This window comes from Sebastes fasciatus, chromosome 20 (assembly GCF_043250625.1).
Source record: "Sebastes fasciatus isolate fSebFas1 chromosome 20, fSebFas1.pri, whole genome shotgun sequence".
Classification (NCBI taxonomy): domain Eukaryota; kingdom Metazoa; phylum Chordata; class Actinopteri; order Perciformes; family Sebastidae; genus Sebastes; species Sebastes fasciatus.
This window is the reverse complement of record NC_133814.1, coordinates 11,463,110-11,490,684: the sequence shown is the minus strand read 5'-3', so window position 1 is coordinate 11,490,684 and position 27,575 is coordinate 11,463,110. Positions and strand designations below refer to the sequence as shown.

Here is a 27,575-nt window from a genome sequence, read left to right as displayed (position 1 = left end):
GTCTTTTCAGTTAGAGTAACTACACTGTTATGAATCCACTTGTATTTACCACAGTTTTAATCGAGTATTTCCTTTAAACAGCTATAGCACTAACTGTTTTTATTCAGATGTGCATTTGGTGACCTTTTTTTAAATGAAACAGACGTCCTCAAAATCAATTTCTAAGAATTAAGGGTGCTCCAATCTGGATTTTTGGGGCCGATCACTGGAAGCAATATCGGCCGATATTGATCATCGATCGTGGGGTCTGTTTAAAGCCTTCTATTTATCATGTAGCATTATTTATTTAACTATTCTTAACATTGAATATGTATATTATGCATTAAAATTAAGAAATGAGGAAATATCAGCCAATTCTGATGATGCCATTTTAGTGGCGCGTAGAGAAATTCTTGCGTTTTGCGTCATCCGAGACCACCGATCAAACTATTTGGAACTAATATCGGCCAATAACGTCCGGTGGCCGATTGATCGGAGCAAATGTAAATATAGAAAACCATTTAACAAGTTAATACTGAAGGCCGTGTCTGGTAAACGTCTGAGCAATGTATAAATTGCAAGCTTACCCTACATGTCAAACAGCGAAGATTCTTTCAATAATGCTGTAATGCTTTAATAAAAGGGCAAAAATATATTACATATTACATTTTCTTAAAAACTAATTTTATACAGACTTACAGACTAAATACACAATTGAAAAGTGAAATCTATCAAAAGAAATGTCTTTAAAACTATACATATGCTGGAATGCCTTTAACATCAACATCATCATCAGCCTAATTCAATATGAAGGCACTTAGTTTTGGTACATATACAAACAAAACAGCATGAGTTCAATTCATGTTGATAGTAACCCACTGAAAATGTAAGTTTAAAAAAGTATTTTTACAAAATAAACACATAAATTACATCATATACTTCACTTAAAGGAACAGTGTGTAGGATTTAGTGGCATCACCAGCAGTTTCAGGTGATTATACACTAATGAAAACAATATGAATATTATATTCCATTTCTGCTAATAGAGCCCCCTAAATGTTACACACTGTTCCTTTAACTCTGAAGTAAAGGACTACGTTGTCTAGTCAGTGGCTTTGTCCAGCCTGTTTAATCCAACATGCAACTTGTTTCCTCCTAAACGTGAGCTTAAGAAAACAAAAACGTATCATGCAAATTTCCAATTTACAAATAACAAATGACAGAAAAATTATTTTCTTGAAGAGTTTCTACTTGCACTATTTACATATTTACATTACAAATAAGGGTTTACCTTAATATCTGTACCATGCTGTCACTTGACAAACCGGCTAAGATCAGGCAGTAGGCTGCCAACAGTCCTTGTGCCAATGATTGATAGACTGGTTTTGTCTGAAATCACAGAAATCAACACGACAGGATGATGGAAATTTACACGTTCAGAGCCTGACTTGATATTTTTTACCAATAAAAAAACAACAGTGATCTTAAAATAACAATCACCGTAAAACCGAATGCTCTGATGCTGTGTAACAGTGGAGGGATTTCAGGTTGGTTTGAACAGAGAATGTTAATATACCATTACCTGTATGAATTACAATATACCTACAGTATAATATCACTCAGGTTTTTTTGTTGTTGCTGTAAACATGGTCGGATGGCTTCTGTGTAGGGAATAGCATTAATACTGTCACAAATAATTAATCTCAACATAGCTGAAATAGCTCTTTCCTGATGTAACAGTATGCATTGTACCTCTTGTTGCCTTACACACAGATTCAGTTTTAATTCAGGCTCAGGTTTTTTTGTTGTAACTCCAACTCAAATCATAACTCAGCCTAAAACAATTTCCATAACAATTGTAACATTCACTGTGCTGTAAAAGAGTTCATTATAAAAAAAACAAGAGCTTTAAACACATGCAAAAGAGACTTTTGAACCTTTTGGTAAGATGATAACTTTTCATTGTGAAAGTGGCATGTATGGATTCTTGAAACGATGGTGAATCTCACATGAGTGCTTTTATAAAAAGGTGAAACATGTAAGATATTTAAAGATAAATGGACGACAAATGTACATATACTGAAAACACATTGTTTTTTTTGCTCATTTGGACAACAACTCTGTAACAATCAACAGTTATTCTACCTTGTTTTACCACGCAGCAATAAGTTATTTGTTCCATATTTTCCATTGTACACACTTTTTTTTTACGTTGTTCTTGTTGGAGCAGTAGTATTTAAAAAAAAAAAAGTATTGTTCTCTGGATACTTTGGATGGACTTCAGTTAAAAAAAAAAAAAAAAGTGGAAAAATGTTTTAAATATTAAAATAAGGAATCTTTTGCCCCCATTTTCCCACTAAAAGCTGTGAGATAATTCAATTGTCCTTCAAAATGGCCCACTGAAATGCTGACAAGTCATGTGTAACATCATGTCCCGCGTTTAGGAGAAGGAAGCAGCGGTCCCGTTCGTTCGGTCCAGTTCTGACAAGTCAGTCATTGGAGTATCACACATGTCATCGGTGCTAACAATGCTGTACTGACCAGTCTCTGTATCTCTGGCTGTTCGCCTTGTTCTGTCCTGCAGAACAGCGTGGATCAAGCCCACTGGGACGGGCATCATAGCAAATATGATAAGAAGAGCCATAACAGCCAGAGCCCAGCCCGGGTACTCCAGGTACTCCTCAGAAGCCTGAAGGAAAAGGAATCAAATTAATCACTCAAGGAACTGAGAACTACTCTGCTTTACATATTCAGTGTGAACTAAGAGATATTTCCCATCAATTATTCCTTTCATCGTGGGAAGTAGGTGTGTAGAGACCATTTGCTACAGTTTTTAAAGGCTGTTTTGTCTTTTACACGTCTTGTGGCTGCACTTCCTAAAGCTGCTGATGTTTTAGATCGCTGAGAAAATAGTTAAAATAGTGAAAAATACTCCACAAACAAAAACATAAATGCATCAATGCAACATCCCATCTCAAATAGTTGTTTTTTTTGGTCAGTGTTAACACGTTTAAAGACCTTTACAACCGGCATCATTCAATATAGTTTTTTCAAACTGTTGTTTTTGTCACGAGCGAAAAACCAGCACACTTTTTTTTCGAAACAAGGTCGATTTTTGAAGCTTGAGCACCGCGAATAAAAGGCATCAACCAATCACTTTGTGCAGAACGGGTTGAGTGGCACCTATATTTAAGAAACAACAAGACGTAGGTCCATAGTCCGAACCAAGACAGCAAATTATATTACTCCTTTCGACCTTGACAAAGGCAGCACAGACCAGATCCACTCTTTCTGTTCTTACCTTTCACAATAAAAGCCCTAGACATTATATTTTGCATTTTCATGTGGTGTATTCGTCACACTCCCGGTGTGTAAAAGCCTTTAAGGGTGTATTTTTTCTCTTTAATACAATTCTCCATACCTTCTCTTCGTTCCATGCCAGATAAGTGGGGCGTTTGATGAACATGCGAATAGTGGTGGCGCCCAGCAGCCCAATCATAGCCAACGGGCAGATGTATTTCCACAGGTATTTGTAAATCACATAGGGACGCCAGCCCAGCATTGCCTCACAGTCATCAAGGAACCTTCAGAAAACACAGTAGAGTGGTTAACGTTCACAAATTACACTGAATAAGACTCATTGAACTAAACTGATTAGTTGACATTTACATGGAATTAAAAGATTTAAGACAATCTGAAAATAGACCTCACCTATCAGCTCCATACAGCCAAGACACACTGATGGCCTCAAAAACCACCACAATGATGAGGGGCAGCGTGGCGGAGTAATCATCGAACATCATCACAAAGTAGTTCCCACATCGCTGGGTGAAGAGCAGGCCGATTAGAAAGCCGATGAGGCAGCTGAAAACTGCAACAACATAAACATGTCTTGAAAAGAGAGCGCAGGCAATCAAACACTGGATACATTTGTGGTTCGTCTTGAATAACTTCAGAAGGTAAATTAACTGATTTTGCTCCCTTTCTGCTTGAAGGTGTCAGTGAAATCTGCTGATGGATGTGGCAAGACACTGATCTACTGGCTGTAACTCTGTGCAAAATGACAGAGTGAGATATCTGCCAGCAGGGTAATGAGGTAAGACTTACACTGCACTTAATGGGAAACATACAATTGTACAATTGTTTGGAGCATTGTGCAAAGAGTTGTCCAGTCCATCCCTTTGATCAGTTGTTAAAATACCACTTGGACTCAAGGCTGAGTAATTAAACCAAATTCATTTAGTTAATGTGACGTCGAGGCTTACATGTGTGACATAAATGCAATGGCTGAGGTAAAAAAAAAAAAAAGTTGTTTACTTGTGAATTTGGTTTTGTTGTTGGCCAGAATTTTGAAGCGGTCAGTGAGCGGGGCGAGGATGCCCTCCATAGTGCCAAACATGGTGCTGAGCCCTAAGTTGAGCAGCATGAGGAAGAAGAGCGCTGACCAGAAGGGGCTGCCGGGCAGGAGCGACATGGCCTCTGTGAAGGCAATGAAAGCAAGGCCTGTGCCCTCCACGCCCTGAAACACAAACAAGAATGCCAGATTTAGCTTTAATGTACAACACACAAAATACAAAAAAAATCCACAAAAGCAAATTGATGTTAGTCCAAAAACTCAATATTTACCTGCTGCATCTGTTTTTCCAGGTCACAGTCTGTTAAATTGCCAGGGACCTGATTTCCATACTGTTCAAACCAGGACCTGTAGTCCTCCAGAGCCACAGAGCTGGGATCAGAATAGTTGAAGCTTGGCATCAGGTTTGTGTCCAAATTACCGCTGAGAAACTGCTCTGATAACTCCTTCATATTACTAGAGAAAAGAAAAAAGACATAAACACAACTGTAAACATACAGTTTATGCAACAAGACATATCAAGATCTGAACTAATTTGAGAGGCATACTAAATATTTTGCGATGCATGGAGAATTAAAGAAACTGTGTCTTAAGTAAAAAACAAACAAATCAATGACATGTTAGATTCCGTACCTGACCACACACGCCATGGCCTTGTCTTTGGCGCGGAAGCCGAGCACGGCGAACACCACCAGAGTGGCCAGCACAGATGTGAGGAAGTTTATGGTGGCGACGGTGAAGGCGTCGCGGTGGCAGTTGTTGTTCTTGGGATTGTAGGAGGAGTAGGCGATAATGGACCCGAAGCCAAGACCTAAAGCGAAGAAGACCTGCGTGGCTGCCTGCCGCCACACCTGCACGTCTCCCCAGATTTCCAGCTAGAGATGTACAGAGGGAACAACGGGGGGTGCGTCAGGGACATTTTTCAGATCTGCCTCTTTTCTACACTCGAACAGACATTTTATCTGCGGATACCTTGGGGTAGAACATGTAGGTGATTCCCTCCCAGGCCCCGTCCAGAAGGAGCCCTCGGACGAGGAAGCAGAACAGCACCACGTAGGGGAAGACGGAGGAGAAGTACATCACCTAGGAAGTGACAAAGAATGATTACATTAACAAGTGAATCCAGACAGCTAATAGTAGACATCAGTTGTTTGGTTTTGCCTACGCGCACAGTAGGGCTGGGACGATACACCTATCTTCCGATTTGATACTATCACGATACTAGGGTGCCGATTCAATATGTATTGCGATTTTTAAATATTAAATATTGCAATTCTACAAGTATTGCGATTCGATATTATGATTTAATGCGTTTTTTGTTAACTTTTTTAACACTAGACCATGAGAAAAAGTTGAATCATACACTTCTACGGACTTTTACTTTGGAAAATATCTAAATTAATACAATAAATGTGTCTGATTTTCAGCATGTATGTAGTCAGAGATGTCTAAAATATATATATATATATATATATTAAATATATCAGTCATTGTCTGGTATTTTTCCGACCCCTAACGTACAGACACTTTGGATTAAAAAAGGCTCCCTCAAGTGCTGCTATAACAACCCATTCCCCCCCACAGAGATAACTGATCTGTTTCATCTAATCGTAAGTGTAAAGCCTGCTGCTTGTTGCACACTGAACATATGGCCCTTATACTTGAGATGATTAAGTCAGTAAGTGCGTGAAACACCTGATGTGTGTGTGTGTGTGTGAGCGGCATTAAAACTTCCCCTCAGCTGTTAGCTATAACATTAAATACAGTAGATCATTATTTCCACACCTGATACAGTACGTTTGTTCTAGGCAGAGTTAAATTCCTCTGTTTGTTAAGTAAACATGAACCACCAGCAGACATGGCTGGTAATACAAACGTCACCCTGAAGGTGGTTATAATGTAAAGCTCTACTGAGACTGAACTAACTGATGTGTGTTAGGGAAAACAAACAACACAGAGAACCAATACTAATTCACAAAACTCCCCCAATACTTTAACACATGGAGTGGATTTTGAAGCGGGGGAACACCTAAGCCCGACATTCCAGAGAGATTCCTTCACCCACAATAACCCTGAACTCTTAAGACCCAACACATGACTGGGATTTGACCCAACTGTGAATGCCCAAACAATGTAGCACGGGATAGTCATTATGTCAGTGTTTTCCATTAAGGGCCTCTGGTCACATTTGTTATTTAACGCTCAGATGGTCCCAAAGTAAACACTGTTATGGTAATCAAAATTAACTTGTTAGGGGTGGGGGGGAAATGGATACAGCGTAGTATCGAGATATTTTGCGCGACAATGTCGATACACGGTCGTCAAGTATCGATCTGTTATTATATAAACTAATAACCTCTTAATCCGACTGCTATTCTGTCTTTCAGAGGTTGTAGCAGGTTCAATCTTAAAGGTGCTACTGTATTGATAACATTGATAACATTCAGCCGCTAGATATTGCATTCTCCCTCCTCCGTTTCACTGCATTTACTTCACAACAACTCCAGGAACTTACCGTCAATCTCAACCATTCATCCGTTTTTTCCACACTAACCGACGACCCAGAGATACCACGTGATACCAACATCGTTATGCTATTGGCTCACAAGCCTTGTTAGAAGTGGGAACCAAACGTCAGATATCTTCCGCAGATATGAACAAAACATTAATTCTAGACCTGCCAAATTTCTTTTTAAATCATTTATTTAAAATCATAATATTTTTTTTATCAGGAAAAGCTATATTTTTATTCGGCACCTTTCTAAAAGCTCTGTATGTATTATATATATGTATATTATTCCAAAAACATATTTGCGACTTAAGTATCGTGGGGCCTCTGTTGATTCCCATCCCTAATATTTGTCCTGCAAATATGAACCATCCGACTGCTATATATCCATATCATAATGCAGATAAAGAGACTTTAAAACTGTGTTTGAAGCAGTACATCATCTAGTAACGGACTGGAAAACGCTTCAGTTGAGTACTTGCAACGTTTAAAGCTCCTGATTATCACACCTCTACTGAAACATCCGAGGGCTGTTAAACATGAGTAATAAATAGCACATCTTTCTAACGGCACAGTTTCCTTGATAGTCAAATCAACCCTTTGAAAGCCAGGAGCCACAACAGGCCACACGGTTACCTTGACAGAGGACTTGATACCCTTGAACATCCCCAGGCACACGATGGTCCAGGCCGCCAGCAGACAGCACACGATGTAAGGGTTGAAAGAGCCCGTCTCATCTATCGAGTCTGTGATATCCAAAGCTTTGCGGTACCAGAAATATGATGTGGGGGAGCTCTTTTCACATTCTTTTACTGGTGTGAAGAGAAAGAAAAGATGATCAGTTACGAGTCTTACTTGTGACACACAGCTAATACATTTACAATTTAATAACTCTTCATGTCTTGTCAGTTTTAATGCTAAAGTGTGTTTACCTGTTACATTCCCCTGTTCTGGACACTGTTCCCAAGGTAAAGGGTGCTGGAACGAGCTCCCAAGATAGAAAAGACTCCATGCAAGGATCACGTTGTAGTAGAGAGCCACGAAGAAACACACCTGAGGACATTTGAGAACAATATTATCAGGTTCTTAAGAAAATTACATTATGGAACTGTGCTTTTCGAGACGGTGGCAAACAGGAAATTACTGACTGGAGCACAAATTTACATTCAACATCATATACTGCACAACTGTATAGTATTAGAGGGTGGGTCAATCAATTAATAATCGGTATCTTACTACACAGCTGGAGTAGCCGATCCCTTCCAGCCTGGGGGAGATGAACTTCCACACTCCGATGCTGCCCTGTCGGATGGCCTGACCGGCCGCCAGCTCCAGGAAGAACAAGGGAATCCCCACAACCAGCATCAGCAGCACGTACAGGAGGAGGAAAGCTCCTGTGGAGAAGAGGTGACCAGCACTTGGTTTTAACAAATGAGCACCACAAGCTGATACTCTGAACAAAAATTATGTAAAAGGATAAATAAGACACATGAAACTCTTTTGGATTATTTTGAAATCTACAAAAAATTGCGGATGCCTTGGTAACTGAACGGTTACAACGCATGGCACATGTCCGCAATGTTGCAAGTTCAATTTGTTGCACATCACACTCGCTCTCTCTCCCCTCGTTTCCTGTCTGCCTCGTCACTGTCAACTGCTGTCGGAACCAAAAATTTATTAAATCGTTGTGAATTGTGTCGTTGTATTTATGTAGAGTTTACATAGTTTCCCCTGGCAACAGATATAAACCAGAGGCCTGTACTACGAAGCGAGTTCAACATACCCAGGGTATCTTCTCGTTATCTTGCCTCACTAACCCCTATCAAACGTGATCACGCTAAGCGGTCCTACGAAGGTGGTTATCAACTCGGTAAATCAACCCAGGGTTGCTCAGTCTGGCTGTGAGCGCGTTCACATGAACGGGGAGGTGTCTGCAGCATGTGACCAATCACAAACATGGACAAGTCCACAGATTTGCAGACAGACAGGCAGAGCGGCACATTTTACAAAGGAAGAGTAAACTATATTAGACAAATACGAAGAAGTTAAACACTTTATCCAGACGAAAAGTTACACAGTTGAAGCTGCCAAATGCAGGAAGAACAGCTCGCAAAAGAAAAATCTCCCGATGTGTGAATGCGTAAATTAACAGACTTATTAATTTAATGGAACACTCAAAAGTAAGATATACTCGTCTAGATATAAATAGCTTTTAAATGTGTAACGGATGACTGGATTATACCTAACCATGCTCAGGTGGTGTGAAACGGACTCAAGAGGAAGTTAAAAAAGAAGTATGAAAATAAAATTCAAAGCGGGAAGCACCCACAGCATAAAGCCAGCTGTCCTTCCTGCATTTGTCAGTTTAAACTGTGTTGTTGTTTTTAGCCTGGATTATGACTGAAACTTCTTCTTATGTGTGTAATATTACGATACGATCCGCGCACTGAGCTCGGATTGGTCAGTAGGCGGTGCTTTTATACGAGTTGACCTCTTATCTGGAACATAACCTGCTCCGGAGCAGGTTAGGTGTTCGGCATCAGTTACCATGGTGATCTACCCCGCATCAGTTACCATGGTGATCTACCCCGGTAAGAAGTGATCCACCTTCATAGGACGGAAAACCCAGAGTTAACCCTGAAGTTACCTCGCTAACCCCAAATCCTGCTTCGTAGTACAGGCCTCAGGTGTTGGAACAACAGACTTCAGGGAAGCCGTATTTAGTGTTGTTCATAGATAGTTTATGCAAAACATGTAGTTTATGTAACCCCTTCAGGGCGAAATTCGCAACAATGACCAGCTCGCTGTACATTATCCCGCTTATTACACGGCTACTTACTTAAGAAATCTAAAATTTGACACGAAAATGGTCCGCCAGAGTCCGACATCAGAACTGCGTCCACAGCAACGTTCTGTTATAGATAGCAGCGGTCTGCTATAAAGAAATAACCGACCGTAGAATGCCATGATTGACCAATCGGAATTGAGTATTCAACACAGCCGTGTAATAAGAGTGCTGCTCAGAGTTGGAGGCATGCAGTTGGTAGTTAATGCATTTACATGCATGCTTTTTCTGATACTCTCTCTTTCATCACGTGCTCGCCCTGTGATGATGACGCTGACTAAATACTGTATATTCTGCACCCACAACATTGTGTTTGGTCCCATTGGACCCATAGAACCCAATCCTGTGACAGCCATCTAACATGAATGACAATAATAGGTACTCACCCCCTCCATTTTGATGGCATAAATATGGAAACCTCCAGACGTTGCCGAGCCCGACGCTGAATCCCACCTGAGCCAAAAAATACTCTATTTTACTGTTCCATCCTGCTCGAGCGGCAGGCTCAGACGAGTCCTGCTGGTTCTCCTCAGCGGCGTAACCGTCGATCTCCGACTCTCTGGTTCCTGTCCTGTCATCGTCAGTTGGCAGGGGCTGCTTCTCCATCTAGGGGACAAAACACAAAAAAGAAAGAAACTGGTCTGAATGTGAAGCAGCAGGCTACAAAACCACTACGCTGGTGAAGCAAGACTGTGACCGACACACAGTTATCCTGTTGATTCTTTGTAGATTTATGGGGGCTTGTGGAGTTGTTTTGTGGATGATGCACAGTCATTTGTGGCCTTCACTTGTGGTGTACAACAAATAGACTTCAATGACACGGTTTCACAGATTTTCTCTGGTGCTGTGTGTGTGTGTGTGTGTGTTGCCAATTTATTATTTAGGTACACCAAGCTAAAACAGATGAGGTCTGACTCAACAGCCCTGTAATGAGTTAGTTCTTTTTATAGTTTTAGAGTGTTAAATCAACCGTATGGTCATTTTGGAGGCTGTAGGTGTGGTGCTGATGGACTGAAATAAGGGACGCACCGATCCGACTTTTCCAATACCGATAGCGACACCTGGGCTTTGGGTAAAATAATCCTTGATTAGACTAGATGGGTCCAATAACCATATCTCCTCGCATATGTCACTTCCAGGGTCTGAAATTTACCTTTTTCCTCATCTGCCAATGTGGCAGGACACTGAACATTTCTACCGACCATTCAATTTTTTTGTCTGCCACTTCTGAAATCTATGTAGAACGCTTTAGACTTGTAAACACTAGGGCTGTCTGGGATACGATACCTATCATGATACAGGGGTTACGATTCAATATATTGCGATATATTGCAGTACTGTAAGCAAAGCAATATATTGTGAGTTTTTTAAATCTAATTTTAGGAAAACGGTCATAGTAAAAAAACAAAACACCATATGCATAAAATGTGAGTACAATTTTTTTAACTTTTTTATGCAATCGGAATAGTAGGATTTGCATTTCTCTTTGCAAATAAAATAAAGTATTGACTGAGTTAATCTTTGCTTGTAAACTATTAATTAGAAATCATTACAGGGTTTTTGAGAATCGATACAGTATCACTAAACATAATATTGAAATACTCTCTATTTTCAATATTTTCGTCCACCCCTATTAAACACTGAGACAGTGGTAGCAGACAGTAGAAATATGGATCATGTAACCTTAATCCTGACTATTTTTAATTTAGGAATTGCTTTTTAAAAATAATAAAATAATAAATAAAATGTTTACATGCCACAGACAACATTTACCCTGTTATCTGACAGGTGGCAGGTGCTAATTTCATTCCCTGCTTAGAACATTTAGTCCTTATAATAAAAGGTTCATATCAGTCTCACTGTTAAGAGATGAAGGAAGTTGTAGCATCTCTGCAGGTATCTGAAGCTACAACATAGCCAAGTATTGTAGCTAAATCCCCCTGAACCATCTGTCTTTGTCTGGACCAGAGAGACTGTAGACGGTCTGGACTCACTTCTGATAAACAACACTGACGGTCAGACCGGGCTGCTCACCGGTTAATGATCGTTACCGGAGAGCGTAGAGGTAGAACAAACAACCGGAGATGGAGAGGAGAGATTATTTGATCCGTTCAAAGGAGGAAGCGAACACGTGTAGCTGCAGATTGTTATCACACGGATCTATTCTTCCGTTTCTACTTGTCTTATTAAATGTAACATATCGGATACGTTGATATTTTACTCTATAGAAAGATAAGTGAGATATAGATGCGTTGAATGTGATGGTTATCTTACCGCCCGCGTGTTCTTTCGGTTTATTGGTGTAGCTGTGGGTTTGTCTCTTCCGCCTGATGCAATACACACCCCCACTAAACTTACTATACTGCTGCTTTCAGGGCTGCACGGAATCTGCAGCTCCATCGACACAACCACCCTGTGGAGAGCGACTAATGGTTATTTTCATTATCTATTAATTATTAAAATGTATTATCTATATGTGTCGATTCTTTTGAGTTTTTCAGAGCCCAAGGTTAAGTCTTCAAATTGCTTGTTTTTGTTCAACTAATAATCCCAAAAAAAAAAAAATATTAAATTGACAATGATAGAAAAAAAAGTGAATGTGTCTTTTTTATTATTATCAATAATTTGAGAAATTCATCAATTATCAAAAAAGTTGACTATTAATTTTCTGCCCGGATGATTAATGGTGATGGCTAATCGCTTCATTATAAAGCAGGGGTCGGCAACCTTTACTATAAAAAGAGCCATTTTAGGCAAAAAAAAAATTGCAAAACATTTGCAGTGAGGTATGGGGCCACATTGAGGGGGAAAAAATCTGAGATTTCGAGAATAAAGTCACAACGTTACGAAAAAAAAGTCGTAATATTACCAGAATAAAGTCATAACTTTACGATAAAAAAAGTCGTAATATTACCAGAATAAAGTCATAACTTTACGAGAAAAGAGTCGTAATATAATGAGAATAAAATAACACGTAAAATTACTACTACTATACTACTATACATATATATATACTAATATTGTTACTTTATTATCATAATACTATGTCTTTTTTCTCCTAAACTTCTGACTTTATTTTATTTTTTTTATTTATTATTATTTTCTTTATTACCATAAGGCCCGAATCGACATCTATCTAGCAGCTTTTAGCTCATTTTAAATGGTCCTCATGATTGAAACCCGGTGGCTCTCACATTCACAGGATGAGCCTGAACGCATCATATACCCAAACACTGATCCTCTGAAGATTTAAGTTTATTTTCCAACACGTGTGAATACTGCTGCCATGCAGGTTAAACACCCACTTTAACACACTCTTCTTTTATTATTTGTCATTGCAAAGATTGTCTGTAATTAACAGGACATAATATAATTAAATAGTAATGCTGATGGAATAAAGTTGAGTCATTTGATCTCCTTTGATCCATGGATTGTCAAACATAACACGTGGCAAATATTCAAAATAAAAAAATAAAGTATCCTCAGTGAAGGCTGATGCAATAGTCGGCTCCTGTCATTGAGCATGTTTTTCTGTTAGACTGGAGTAAATTAACGTCCTTGAACAGTGGCTGTAACACCATTCATTATTAGTTTAGGCAAACAAACTACACTACTTTTTCTTTTCATCAGTCCCACAGCAGGATTCATTCACAGTGGCACTGACCTGGCAGTGACAGCACACACACGCACACAAACACACACACGCACTGGATGCCACGTATGCCTGTTTTGGAGGCAAATAAAACACACAGTCTACTGCCACTGTCAACTCACTATACCACATCATAATCTATGCGCTTGGAAATAACATGATGTATTTATTAATAAGTGATAAATACCTTACGGTTTGTAATGATAGAAATCCTTGAGAAGTTTTCAGATGTCCTAAAAAACCAAAGTCAAGTGGCGACCTCCTCCTCTCTTTGCTGCTGCTTCACCTGACTCCGCCCATCTATCTCCTCTATTGGAGGATAACATGGAGACTTGTCCACCTCCAATAAAGCACTGTTGTGAAATGTGATACCTCACTTCTATGTAGCCTATGGTTGCACCTACATCACTGCAACCTAATGCATGTAAGGCTACATTATATAAAGTTTATTTCCAAGGTGCTTTGACTTCCAAGGTGTCTGTAACTTTCTGAAATCTGCCTGTGTTTTATTTTATTTTATTTATTTAACCTTTATTTAACCAGGTATTACCCATTGAGATTAAGAATCTCTTTTGCAAGAGCAGCATTTAAACATACATTAAAGTTTCAGATGCCACAACATAAAACAAATGCAAATTAAATACATAGCATAATGTCATACAAAACACATTAAAATCAAGTGTTTGAAGCCAAAGTGAAAATATTCAGATTCAGTGTGTGTCTGCAGACACAAGGAAACTGGAAGTTTTATTTCCAAACATTAAGGTTTCAATGTTGTTCAAAACCTTCTCCACTCTGCTGGAATCATATGAGTAAATAGTGAATCTTTATTCATTTAAATGGAAATCAACTTTTATTGTCACACATTGTACACCACAGCAAACAGACACTTTCTTCTGCCTCTACTTGTTCAGTGCGGGGGACTTGAACCAGCGACCTTCCGGTTCCCAAGCAAGTCCCCACGAACTGAGCCACTGCCACCCCCATTTTATTTAAGTAATATTTACTGTAAATACATTAAAGGGACAGTGTGTAGGATTTGGCGGCATCTAGTGGCGTGGTGGCAGATTGCAACCAACTGAATACCCCTCCGCTCACTCCTCCCTTTCCAAAACTGCGGTAAGGTGAGCCAAAGTACAAGTACAAAATCGTGATAACGCCGTTCGCCTTGTTCAGAGGCCATCCTTACCATAATAAAACTCCTTCAGGAGCAACGGAAGACAGACGGAGGTTGGCGGTACCACGGTTTTACACTCCGCGAGCGTGTCAGAGGACTACAGTGGCCTTCAGGTAACGTAAAAACGCAAAAAGTTTGTCTGTTGTGTGCTACTGTAGAAACATGGCGGAGCAACATGGCGGACTCTGTGAAGAGGACCCGCTCCCTATGTAGATATGAAAGACTCATTCTAAGATAACGAAAACACAACAATTCTTAGTTTCAGGTGATTATACACTAATGAAAACATAGTTATGAATGTTATATTTCTGCTAATATATCCCCCGAAATGTTACACACTGTTCCTTTAAGTCTAAAAATATTGGAATCAGCCTAAGGGATAAACTAAAAATGCTGCTAAAAATTCCCAAATTCCAAGAGAAAATACAGAGGACATGACCTCAGTTTTGCCAAATGTAGCTACGGTCCTGCACACTTCTCCAAAATGTGTCCCACTGTGAAATCCGTGCACTTGTTAGTAGCCTATGTGGGTGTTGAGTAAATATTTCTATCTCTAAGGTGAGGTAGACTGGGCGGGACTGCACAAGGTGACACACCTCTGTTCTGTAAAAGCTTTCAACACCAAAGAGCGAGTTACACTGAGACACAGGACAGGTTTTACTGTAAACACACTAACACAGCTGTTTACACCAGGAATAAAGTATTGGAAGCCTATCAGCCTTGGTAAGTTGATCAAATATCCATTTTACAATCATCAATCAGAGCTCGTAACATTTAAGACTACTTGTGAATTTGTCCAGCATGCATCAGAAACTGCACTGAAAGACATTGCGAAACTTTGTCACCTTTGATATTTTTTGTGGTGAATTCTTGTCAAGTTATGTAGCCACTGCAAAATCAAAAATTTTTTGTCAATTTAATGGAATTTCAAACTGCTTATGTGGATTTACTGAAATCAAAAACTCAATCGTGGGTCATATTCCCCATTGCAATACATTTCTATTATTGTTTGCAAAATTACTGTTATACAGTATGTGGCATTCACTGTAGTCTGTCAAGATGTTAAAATGTATTTTCATTTAAGAATAGTGTGCACAAATTGCTAATTTTGGTCAGTCTTTTATTTTGAAATATTATGTCATTATATGAGTAAGACTGAAACAATTTTTGGTTTTGAATGAAACCAGTCTTGAGGAAATGTAAAGCGATACTGGAAGCGTGCTCTCTTGATACCAGTGATTCCAGTATTAATGGCCACTGAGGAGCAGAGGGATTGAAAAGTGAGATGCATTGTGCTGTTGTCAGACTGGTTGGGCAGCTAGCGTATAATCCCAGGTTACTGGAGCAGACTCAAATAGGGGAAGGGAAAAATTGAATAAGGATGTTGCTTTTCGCAGGTTAAGACTTGTTAGTTTAGAGCAAAACTGCTGCCTGGCTTAAAACAACACCATCAGTACCAGTCAAACTGTTTTTTAGTGTGACAACACCCTTTGTGACTCTACCTAAAATCTCTCCAGCTGTATATTCATAGATCTAATTTAAACCTTTCCATCTTCTCCCACCAGACAAAGGATGACAGACTTCTCACGATATCTTGTCGACGTAAGTCTCATCTGCTACATATACACCTTATCCTCTGAGTTGAACTTTTTCCCTCAAGTCCTTCATCCTTCTCTTTCTCTTCCTGCTTTGCAGCATCTGCTGACGTACTCCCTAGAGGATGGGGATGTGCAGAACGTGGAGGAAGCCCAGTTGCGACTCTCCGTCCTGGCTCAGAACAAAAAGCTGTGGAGTCAACAGATGTACCTGGAGGTGGGAGCAGAGGCCATTCACCTCCGAGACACAAAGAGCCAGGTGAGAGGACAGATGCATGATGGTCGAACAAATGGGCCTGTGGGTTTGTGAGCGATTAAAATGGAGAAATGCTGTTCATATTTGCTTACATAACGACCTCCACTTTCATCCAGGATGAGCTGGAGAACTACTCTTTCAAATCCATCTACCGCTGCGACGCCATAAACACAAAGGAACACTTCCAATCCCTCCTTCTACTAGTCTGCCAAAGTGCCGAACAGAAGAAGCCGGACATCCACTTCTTTAACTGCGAGATTGTTAAGGTGAGTAATAATAACACAGCTTCCCCTCAGTCTCGCCCACCTGACTCTATGTGTCACTTTGAATCAGCTCGGTTCAGGTTTTACGAGTGATGCCACTTCCTGCTTCTCATTCAGGCAGAGCAAATCCGTGACGACATTGTACACGCAGTTTCGGGTTCCTCCACCGGCAGGAGTAAGAAGGTCCCCGAAGCCCTCAGGTACAGTGAATGTCAAGGTCACATGACATGTAAAAAAACATAAAAATGTCTCTCATGAAGACTTTAAAACTAAAAAACACACATTTGATTGTAGTTCCTTATGAAAATTCAAGCTTTTAAGTGCCCAATTTCCATGTGGTTTTAATGTTTGCACTCATATCGTATATGGGAGGAGGTTCAGCCAAACAAAGGACAGATAGCACACGATCATTCAGACCATTACACTGTTTGCATTTCTCCTCTTTTTTCTACTGCCATTATGTCATTATTTTCCACTGAATCAAAACAGCCTGCATGGTGTCACCGTCCACCTGTCTCAGAGAGAGAGAGAGAGAGAGAGACAGAGAGGACAGGGTAAACAGCTGAGAGAGAGAAAGACCTGTTCTACCGGTTTTCACATAACTTAGGAAGGTGTGACAGATAACAAGGCCATTGTGACAGAAAGCAGAGAGAGAGAGCAGAGCAGAGGATAGATGACGGCGGCTGCGGCGGTGGCAGTGTGCATGCTCGGGGCCTGAACGGATTACCTGCTTTTGAAAAACTTTCTCTTTAAAGGGACGTGTGACGGACAGACAAAATGTGGTAAGACAAGTGGACAGACGGCTGGGGTTTAGATGCTGGTTCAATAACTGTAAAGTTTGACTCAGCACTCAGGTATTTGCATATTTTGTAAGAGTAGACAAACAAACACTGCCACGTCTTCGTCTTTTCCATTTTCAAACTGGCTTGTTGCTCATTGGTTTGTTTAACAGGAGAGATATTGAAGCACGGTGTTGTGTGCGATGTAGAGTATAGCCGTGAGAAAGCACAGTCAGACTGTTTACTGTACTTTCAGAGTGGAATAAGGGCTGCGGGGTTGAATTTCAGAGGCATCTCATTGTGTCTATTGATTGCCTTGTCTGACTGGATTCACTGATCAAAGATGTCCTCCTGCTGCTGCTGCTGCATCCATTTGAGGCTCTCAGAATGAGCCTGTCTGCAATCCTGAGTGTGTTTGACTTCTTTAAGGGTGTTTCCTGTTAAATGTGCTGAGTGAACGGCCGCTGCCTCCATCAACAAGAAAGCCTGTGAACTTTACCTGTAGCACAACGAAACTCTCCTCTCGTCCTCTAGGCTTCCTCGGAGTGGGGGAGAGGTCATTGACCCCTATGAAATCCCGAGCCCCCCAATCCTGCATGCTCCACATCACCCACCGATCAACCCTCCACCTTACCCTGGACCCAGAGGTAAGACACAGAAAGGAGTTATTCTCACACGAATGCTTGTAAAAGTATTTGGAGCGATCTAACATGACGAGAAGGTAAGAAGAGAGAAGAGAGAGGTATTTGGGAGCACAGAGATTGCTTTGTGTGTTTGTGTATGTGTGTGTGTAAAGGGGGGTGGGTTTCAAGGGTAAAGGGGCCAGGGACTGCAAATGCAGGAGGGCTGTGAATGGGAAATGGATGAACTGAATCCTCTCCTTTCTTTTATAACAGCGAACGGCGGGCCTGATATCTCCTTCCTGCGAGCAGAGAGAGAAGTGGTACGCCTCATCTTCACCTTTATGTCTTTTATCAGTCACCCAGTCATATCTGAACAGAGTAACAAACTTCTTCTATTCCTTCCTCAGGGGATCCTCAACCACTGTTTCGATGACATCGAGCTCTTCATGGCCAAGCTGCAGCAGACGGCCGAGGCTGCGTCGGTGCTAAACCAGAGGAAGAAGAAGAAGAAGAAGAGTAAAAAGCAAAGTGTTGAAGGTAAAAAGTGATGGATTGGATATCAGGTTGAAATAACTATAACAGCTATGGATCCTGATGTATTTTCTTGTGTTTTCTCCACCAACAGAGGATTTACTCACCACAAAGGCCCGCCCGCCGCCAGAGGAGGAATTCATCGATATCTTCCAGAAATTCAAATATTGCTTCAGCCTGTTGGTGTGTATCCGGTCAGGTCACATTTCTTTCTTTTGGTTATCTTGCTGTGCTTCATAGCAAATTCCTCTATTTATCTCTTTACAGGCCCGTCTGAAGTCAACCATCTCCAACCCTTCATCGGAGGATCTTGTTCACCATGTGTTCAGACCGTTGGATATGGTGAGTGTTATAACCTCTATACCAGTCACGGGGGCAACACCTGTTGTTGCTATTGCTGTAAACACGAGGCCTCATCGTCTTTTATAGCAGCAGTGATTAAAAAAAACAAAAAAAGCCTGAGTAGGACGTGACGGATATCTTAAAATAAATCTCATGATGTCACATCACTTAGTATGTGGGAGCAGATGGACAGAGGATAAAGGTGTAGATAACATTTGGAGACTGCCATGGTAATGAAGTTGTATAATAGATGTTATTTAGATTATTTACCTGAAGGTAATGGTTCAAAAGCAGCATACAACTTGAAACTTGACTTGGACTTCAAGTCAAGCATCTCTGCTTTTTAGTTCATGAAAATATACTTTGTAACTTATAGTACTTAGCCAATGGTTTATGTATGACACAAAGAGACTTGCTCCTTTGGCTATTTGACTTGATGATTTGTGAGGAGATTTTAAAAAAATTATAAAATGTGTTCTCGCATTCCTCCATGGTGAACGGTTAATCCAAAAACTTGATGAATTGAAGTAAATTCATATCAAAACATCCATTTTACAAACTCTCACACACTTTAATAGGCTACTCTATCAAGAAGTAAGCACAACTACAAGCCAAGTATTCTTTTCTGTTGGCCTTTAAGGCAAGAATACTTAGTTATACTTTTCTTGAGTACATCTTGATCAAAAAATGAAGTAAGTAAGCCTATAAGCCAAGTATACTTAGCATTTTCTGTATACTTGTCAGTATAAGCCAAGTATACTTAGCATTTTCTGTATACTTGTCAGTAAAAGCCAAGTATACTTAGATTTTTCTGTATACTTGTCAGTAAAAGCCAAGTATACTTAGATTTTTCTGTATACTTGTCAGTATAAGCCAAGTATACTTAGACTTTTCTGTATACTTGTCAGTAAAAGCCAAGTATACTTAGATTTTTCTGTATACTTGTCAGTATAAGCCAAGTATACTTAGACTTTTCTGTATACTTGTCAGTAAAAGCCAAGTATACTTAGATTTTTCTGTATACTTGTCAGTATAAGCCAAGTATACTTAGACTTTTCTGTATACTTGTCAGTAAAAGCCAAGTATACTTAGATTTTTCTGTATAATTGTCAGTATGAGCCAAGTATACTTAGACTTTTCTGTATACTTGTCAGTATGAGCCAAGTATACTTAGACTTTTCTGTATACTTGTCAGTATGAGCCAAGTATACTTAGACTTTTCCGTATACTTGTCAGTATGAGCCAAGTATACTTAAGTATACTTTTGTTAAGTATATCTCTGATAAGTACATAAAAAGTAAACTGAAAGCATACTCTCTTATTTTAAGTTCAAAAGAAGTATACTAATAGCACACTTAAATGGATAAACTTCATTTTAGTAAGGGTAGTTGAGTGCAGAAACTGGATGTTCCATTCAGTATTGACACAGGGCAGTTCCCGTGTGATAGCCTCACTGAAACACTCAGCATTTGTTTGGTCTGGTTTACGTGGCAGTATTTGTACGCAGGTATGTGTTCTTGGTACACACTTAGATTTGATTTGACTCTCTTATTGCTTGAAAGGCTACACTGCGGTACCCTGACTGCTGCTTTGAATTAGGCTACAGTACTGGTGTTGCAGCTGTCAAAAGAAGGTCATTTATCACATTATGACAAAATATTGGTAATGGTTCAAGAATCTTCCAAACCAATAAGTCATAGCCTCACTCTTGACATTGCAGTCTGAAAATACTGCACACCACAAGTCAGCGGAAACTGGAATCATCTAATTAAAATATAAGAAGTATTTAATTCAATTACAAATAAAATGTGAAGCATCGGAGATGGAATTTCAGGTGTGTCTCAGTCTGATGTGTAACATTAAAGTTATGAATCAGTCATCAGCACCAGAATCAAAGGTTGGAACAGGTGTGTTTGATTTGTGGCACGCCTGAATGGAAACAGCCTCATATTTCTATTTATGGGACTGTATGTCACTTCTTGGTGTGTGCATGTGTTGATTGTGTGTGTGGATTCATCCATTCCCTTACAAAAAAAGAAGTATACTTCAAGTTTATTTCATGAAGTAAACTTAAGTCAAATTCAAGTATAATCCCAAGTATACTTTATGTTATATACTAATATCAATGCACTAGTAGTATACTTGTGAGTGTACTACTTGTATACTTCTCGGGACTAAATTTGCCCACTTTTTAGTCTATAAAAGTATACTTTTAAGTGTACATTAAATGTAAGAGTAGTAAACTTTGAGTGCAGAACTAGTTTACATCCAAGTTGTATTTTGTACTGCCACTATAATATGAACTATACTACAAGTGAATTTACAGGTATACTGTTAGTTTACTAGTTATATACTTGTATTCCACTTTTTAGTATATGAAAGTACACTTTAAAGTATACTCTCCGTAAACTGCTAGTTTAATAATATTTACCGCAAGTATACTTGTAAGTTTTCTTTAAGTGAATTTATAGTACTTAGCCAAATATACTTATATTTTCTGTAAACTTTTCAGTATAAGCCAAGTATACTTGGACTTTTCTGTAACCTTGTCGGTATAAACCAAGTATACTTATGTATAATTTTGTTAAGTGTATCTCTGATAAGTACATAAAGAGTAAACTGAAAGTATACAATCTTATTTTAAGTTTAAAAAAGTATACTAATAGCACACTTGAATAAACTTCTTTGTTTGTGTGTGCTTGGGTTGTCAGTGCTCTATCAGAAGAAACTTGCAAAGTAATCAAATAATGTGAGATGTGTACATACTTGCAATCAGCAGGAATATTGTCAACTTCACTTTTTCTTAAGCACCAGTGATTGTTTTGTGAAGATGTATTTTTTGTCTTACGTGTGTGTACAGATGGTGAGAACTACAGGAGGACCAGCTCTGGCCGCCTCGGTGTCCAGCCCCGCCCTGACCAGCTCAGCCGTGTCCCTGCTCCAAGACAACCTGAGCGAGGAGGAGAGGCAGCTCTGGACGTCTCTGGGTCCCAACTGGACGCTCCCACGGTCAGTACCAACAGTCACTGGGCCAATCAGTGTAACAGTTGTAATAATGTTAATGTATAATGTTTATTATTGTCACAAAATAATTGTTACTGGCAGCTTTAAAACCAACATGTAAGCATTGATATTGACTTCCAGAAACTGTATGGAACCCTGTTTAACAGTCCTCATAGTTGTTTTTGGTCACACTGTAAAGTAAAACCCAACCAACTCAGTGACTCTGTTTGCTCTATTTCTCAGCTCTCAGCTCAGAGGGCCTGTAGCTTCATACACTCCTGTGTTCTTGGACGGTTGGAAGCCGGAAGCCTCGAGGGCAGACGGGCAGGTTTGGGAGGATCCGGTCGAGTCACAGCACAAACACGAAGCTCTCAGAGTAACGCAAGAGGTATGAAATACCTGCACGGGATAGAAACTCGCTCCAGTCTTGTGTGTCGAAAGAGAGGAGCATTCAAAATATGTGTGTGTAAAAGTACAACACGGGAGTTGAACATAATAACAGACACCTAAATAACACGTAAATATTAAAGTTCAATAAACACCGGAGCTGCACTTTACTGGAGCTGCCTCAGTTCACCACACAGTTCTGTCACACAAGTGCTGAAAACTGTTTGTAGTGGATATTTTTTCAGTGAGGATTGTTTGCACTAAATGTATGGAAGCCCATTTCAGCCACCGTGGTGAAAAAAAAAGATCCAGTAAGTCAAAATAATGAGATACTAGCTCATTATTTTGACTTACTATCTCAATATGTTGACTTAGTATCTCAATATTTTTACTTAATATCTCGATATTTTGACTTAGGCCTACCATCACAAGCCCATTTTCGTAAATGTGATGAACGTCTCTCATGATTTTGAGATACTAAATTGAAATATTGAGATAGTAAGTCAAAATATTGAGATAGTAAATTTAAATACTCACATACTTAGTCAAAATACCGAGATACGCAAAATATTGAGATAGAAAGTCAAAATATTGAGATAGCAACTCATTATTTTTGAGATCTCAAACGTTTTTGTTTTTTTATCACAATGGCGGAAATGGGCTTTCCATAAAAATGGCCTTGACTTCCTGTGCTGTTAACAATTTTTGGCATACGTTACGAGTATTAACGGTGCTCCCATTTCTACATAAAATGAGGTGTTTTTGCTGATGAATGCACTTGCAATTCAAGAAGGATATTTTGACTTACTTTTTGGTTTAGTCGCCTAATTTTTCTTTTGAAAGCTAACTCATAAAAGAGGAAACAGTCAAAACTCTTGCTGTACAAGCTGTGTGTTTGTCTTTTATTTTGTCCACCTTCCCCTCATCCCTCTGTTTGATGACCCTTTATGCCTGTGTTATATATTCATGAATGTCCATCTCACCCATAGCAGCCAGTTGGTCCTCCAGACATCCGAGTCAGCGATGAAACGTAGGTCATCTTTAAGAAGCAATCAGCTGCTACAGTTTCCCCTCTCTGACAGCATGATAACAGTGTCTGTCTCCTTTCCTCCTCAGAGACGACGGCACGCTCCCACCAGAGTCTGAGAGACTCTACAGCTGCACTTACGACTTCATAGCCAGGAACAGCACTGAGCTTTCAGTGCAGCAGGGGGAGACGCTGGAGGTAAGGAAGTCAAAGCAGTACACAGTAAAGACATGTTCATGGTGCATTCAGGAACACGGTACGCTGACTGACAGCAACCCCTCCGTCTGACAGGTGATTGAATCGTCCAAGCGCTGGTGGAAGTGTCGCAATCGGTTCAATCAGATCGGATTCGTACCCTTCAACATCCTGGATCCCTTGGCTCACATAGACAGCCCCGTCCCCCATATCCCTCCCAGTGTAAGACAACAAAAACACACATGCATGCATACATACATGAATCACAGAGGTGTACTCTCACCTGTACATACCCGAGTGAATTCAAGCATGATTTTTTTTCTCCTCATTGCTGCAGGTTCCAGCTGCACCTCCCCTCGCCAGGACTTTCTTCGCAGGCCCACCCAGCTCTCCTGCTCCGACCCAGAACCCCACCCACCCCACCCACCCCACCCAGCGCCCACTCAGCTTACCGCCATACAGCCAACACATACCAGCTGCAGAAGACCCAGAAAATAAAGGTAACAAACTTAAGTGTTTGTGTAGGAGGTGTGTCGCATAAATGCTGTGAAAAGGTGGCTTGAATGCAGGGAGCTATAACGTCCTAGATACTGTGTGTGTGTGTCAGAGATTAAAGGCACAAAGACGACAAACTGCCAACAAAAATAATGAAAGATTTAGGGCTGTCAATCGATAAGAAATATTTAATCACGATTAATCGCAAATTAATCACACTGTTCAAAATGTATCTTAAAGGGAGATTTGTCTCTACTCTTATAGACATGGGAATGGGTAAATATTCTTGCTTTATGCAAATGTATGTATATATTTAATATTGGAAATCAATTAACAACACAAAACAATGACAAATATTGTCCAGAAACCCTCACAGGTACTGCATTTAGCATGAAAAATATGCTGAAATCACAACATGGCAAACTCAAGCCCAACAGGGAACAACAGCTGTCAGTGTGTCAGTGTGCTGACTTGACTATGACTTGCCCCAAACTGCATGTGATTATCATAAAGTGGGCATGTCTGTAAAGGGGAGACTCGTGGGTACCCATAGAACCCATTTTCATTCACATATCTTGAGGTCAGAGGTCAAGAGACCCCTTTGAAAATGTCCGTGCTAGTTTTTCCTCGCTAAAATTCAGTGTAACTTAGGAGCGTCATTTAACCTCCTTTCAATCTTCACTCTAGCTTTAAAATTGATTGCGCCGAAAGATCAATTGCGTTAATGCATTACAGAGTGGTAAAACGAATTTGCCTTAACATGTTATTATCGCGTTAACTTTGCCAGCCCTAGAAAAACATACACCGAAAAGCTACACATTAATCTGGACTTCATTATGTAATGATGTCACTTTGAATCTTTCCAGTCATGTTGATGAATGACGAGCTGCTCCAGAGGCTGACCAATGGAAAGGCCGGCCTGAACAAACCTCTGGTCATCCCTCGCTCCTCAGAGACCAACTTGCCTCTGGACTACCACTCTCCTCAAGACGAGGTGGCCGAGTGGCTCCGAGGGAAGGGCTTCAGCGAGCCGTGAGTGACGGCACAACTACTGACTACATGCTGTTTACACACTGGGAGTGCTCCCAGTACAATACATTAATTACAACATAAATCACCTCCACCCTTTAATGCTGATAAAACAGCTTAAAAGGAAATGAATAAGAGGAGAGTTTTGAGTCATTTGTATATTTTCGTCCCTCAGGACGGTGTCATGTTTGGGAGTGCTGACAGGCGCCCAGCTCTTCTCCCTCAACAAGGAGGAGCTACGAGCTGTGATTCCAGACGAGGGCGCCAGAGTGTACAGCCAGATCACTGTGCAGAAAACACTGCTGGAGGTAAATCAAAGGACTGTTAGGCCTTATTTCCCTGTTTTCTGATCAAAGTTAATCAATGAAACTATTGAGTAAGTTCAAGAAACATTTGACCAGTTATCAAGTCACTATTTGAGAGTGTGTAGAGATGTCAGGACAAGTGTAGGGAAACATTTCTGACAGCAGGCGAAGATAAAATCATGTGGAATTGACTTTGTACGGCAGCCTATTACTGCCACACCAGAAAAAGAAAAATAGAGCAGTATCACATTATAACATGACATGTTTAGGGCTGGAACTAATGGTTTTCATTCTCGATTAATCTGTCCATTATTTTCTCGATTAATCGATTAGTTGTTTGGTCTATAAAATGCCAGAAAATGGTAAAAAAAAAATCAGTGTTTCCCAAAGCCCAAGATGACGTCCTCAAATGTCAAAAATATTCACATTTAAATGGCTTTAATCAGAGAATTTTGACTTTTTTTTTCTTAAAAAATTACTCAAACCGATTAATCGATAATCAAAATAGTAGGTGATTAATTTAATAGTTGACAACTAATCGAATTAATGGTTGCAGCTCTAGAAATGTTTATTGTAATAACATATTTCACGTTATTACAACATGTAAACTTATCACTTTATAATAAGAAACTTTTGTTGTTATAACAATATACTATTTATCTGGTTATAATGTGAAATGTTTCTATAATATTATCTATTATATGAAACGTTATAACAAGATAAATAGAATATTGCTCTAACAAGAAAAGTTTCTTTTTACAACGTGATAAGTTTGTATGTTGTAATAACATGAAAACATCTTGTCATAAGAAACAAACTTTTCACGCAATAATGTGACACTGATCTCTTTTTCTGGCGTGGCACAATACGCTGCTGTAATTTCTCTAAGAATTGATCATATAAATCATATATAAGTGGTCAAGCCACCAAAACCTATTTTTGCACATCAATGCAGGACAGTAACAACACTCACAGTAAAATGCACTAATTCCATGTTTTACATATGATATTTCAACCAGAATCAGGTAGTTGGACAACAGTTTTAGAACTGATTCTACATTCATTTTATATGTTTTTCTGGATGTATGTACAGGTATGCCACCTGGTGACTGGGAAAACAAACCGCAGCATCATTTATTGGTTACCAAACACATTTTTTAACCTAGTATCAGAAGCATGGAATTATTGTCCTATATTAATATATTCTGAGGGCATGAAAACATTCTTTGTTGCCTGATAAACCATCTTATCTGCTATGCCTGTATTTTGTGAATTACTTTAAAACCTGCATGTTAAATTATGTCTCTAAGCTAAGTCGTTTTAGGCCACATTATGAACTCCGTTGCCGAGGACATTTTAAACCTGTGCACATATCAGATGCTTAAGTAAATAGATATATTGATCTTTGTATTACCATTCTACCTTCATCTGGCCCTAATTTGCATCCGTTTTCTCCAGGATGCCAGACGGGCCACAGAGCTGGAGGCCGTCATGGAGAAACAGAAAATGAAGGTGGATCTGACAGTGGAGAGCAGCACATTTTGAGCAGCAGACGTCTACATCACAAAGAGTTTCAGATGAAGGATTGCGTTCTTCTGGTAGTGTCGTCACTTGAGAGTGAACTCCTAAATTATTAATCCTATTCACCAGAGAACAAACGTGTGACAGTGACTTCCCAACCTAACTATTGTCTGTAAAGAGCAGCGTGCTATTATGACGTAATTTAAAAAAAAATTATGCTTTCTAATGGAAGCAGGCGCTGCGCAAATTAAATATTTTAACATTAAAGTACACTATTTGTAATGTAATGTCTTTGTTATCATTTCTGCTTTGTAGGTAAGGATTAACTTAAATGAAATGTATTTATCTGTTTGTAAACTTGTCTAATAATTCAACCATGATTAATAAGAAAGGCCAGCAGACAATAAAAATTGAAATGGTGATTTTTTTTTTTTTTAATTGAGACTTTAAAGAAAGATTTCCAGCAGAAACATAAACAGATATGACTTCACACATTGGGTAAAGCAATGCAATCCATTAAAATCTGTTCGCAATTATAAATCTATTCGGAGGAATTTGTCCAAATTGGGCCCAACGTAAAGACTAATAAAGTTATGTACAGTTATAGCACTGAATTTCCAACGCATCTTTTCTGAACTTACTGCTTCACATGTCGACACAAACTTTTGAAGTTACAATTTGTTTTAAATAAAAAGGAAATCAAGACAG

The 27,575-nt window shown here is 39.5% G+C and overlaps 2 protein-coding genes across 6 annotated transcripts; one reads left to right on the top strand and one right to left on the bottom strand.

Annotated features, from left to right (window-relative positions):
* Positions 1–600: 600 nt before the first annotated feature.
* LOC141758274 (sodium-dependent neutral amino acid transporter B(0)AT2-like) lies at positions 601–13,636 on the bottom strand. 5 transcript variants are annotated; one of them, XM_074619497.1, is made up of 13 exons: positions 13,527–13,636; positions 10,074–10,293; positions 8,079–8,236; positions 7,775–7,895; positions 7,479–7,654; positions 5,306–5,416; positions 4,967–5,208; positions 4,606–4,789; positions 4,297–4,498; positions 3,691–3,850; positions 3,401–3,563; positions 2,521–2,668; positions 601–1,368 (listed from the first exon to the last, which is right to left on the bottom strand). In XM_074619497.1, the coding sequence occupies exons 2-13, from the start codon at positions 10,291–10,293 to the stop codon at positions 1,292–1,294; spliced, it is 1,962 nt and encodes a 653-aa protein (XP_074475598.1). In that variant the 5' UTR covers positions 13,527–13,636; the 3' UTR covers positions 601–1,291. The 5 variants fall into 5 exon arrangements, with proteins under 5 accessions (XP_074475598.1, XP_074475593.1, XP_074475595.1 ...); XM_074619492.1 differs by lacking the exon at positions 601–1,368 and having other exon boundaries at positions 2,227–2,668; XM_074619494.1 differs by lacking the exon at positions 601–1,368 and having other exon boundaries at positions 2,227–2,668; positions 13,532–13,636.
* A 1,513-nt stretch (positions 13,637–15,149) lies between these two features.
* LOC141757978 (epidermal growth factor receptor kinase substrate 8-like protein 1) lies at positions 15,150–27,473 on the top strand. The gene is made up of 19 exons (XM_074618972.1): positions 15,150–15,239; positions 16,082–16,118; positions 16,212–16,370; positions 16,484–16,633; positions 16,748–16,830; positions 17,944–18,056; positions 18,306–18,352; positions 18,440–18,569; positions 18,658–18,746; positions 18,831–18,905; positions 21,766–21,914; positions 22,152–22,296; positions 23,285–23,325; positions 23,412–23,520; positions 23,614–23,739; positions 23,855–24,017; positions 24,879–25,044; positions 25,217–25,349; positions 26,805–27,473. Exons 2-19 carry the CDS (start codon positions 16,089–16,091, stop codon positions 26,889–26,891), a joined length of 1,995 nt encoding a protein of 664 aa, XP_074475073.1. The 5' UTR covers positions 15,150–15,239; positions 16,082–16,088; the 3' UTR covers positions 26,892–27,473.
* The last annotated feature ends 102 nt before the right edge of the window (positions 27,474–27,575 follow it).

Coding starts and splice junctions, on each gene's coding strand:
- LOC141758274 (XM_074619492.1), bottom strand. CDS start 10,293: ATGGAGAAGCAGCCCCTGCCAACTGACGATGACAGGACAGGAACCAGA. Junction 5,417..7,478: donor GTATCAAGTCCTCTGTCAAG/GTAACCGTGTGG, acceptor GTCACTTCCTAG/GTGATGTACTTCTCCTCCGT. Junction 3,564..3,690: donor TGGCTGTATGGAGCTGATAG/GTGAGGTCTATT, acceptor TGTTTTCTGAAG/GTTCCTTGATGACTGTGAGG.
- LOC141757978 (XM_074618972.1), top strand. CDS start 16,089: ATGACAGACTTCTCACGATATCTTGTCGAC. Junction 18,353..18,439: donor TGCGAGCAGAGAGAGAAGTG/GTACGCCTCATC, acceptor TTCCTTCCTCAG/GGGATCCTCAACCACTGTTT. Junction 23,521..23,613: donor AGCAGGGGGAGACGCTGGAG/GTAAGGAAGTCA, acceptor TCCGTCTGACAG/GTGATTGAATCGTCCAAGCG.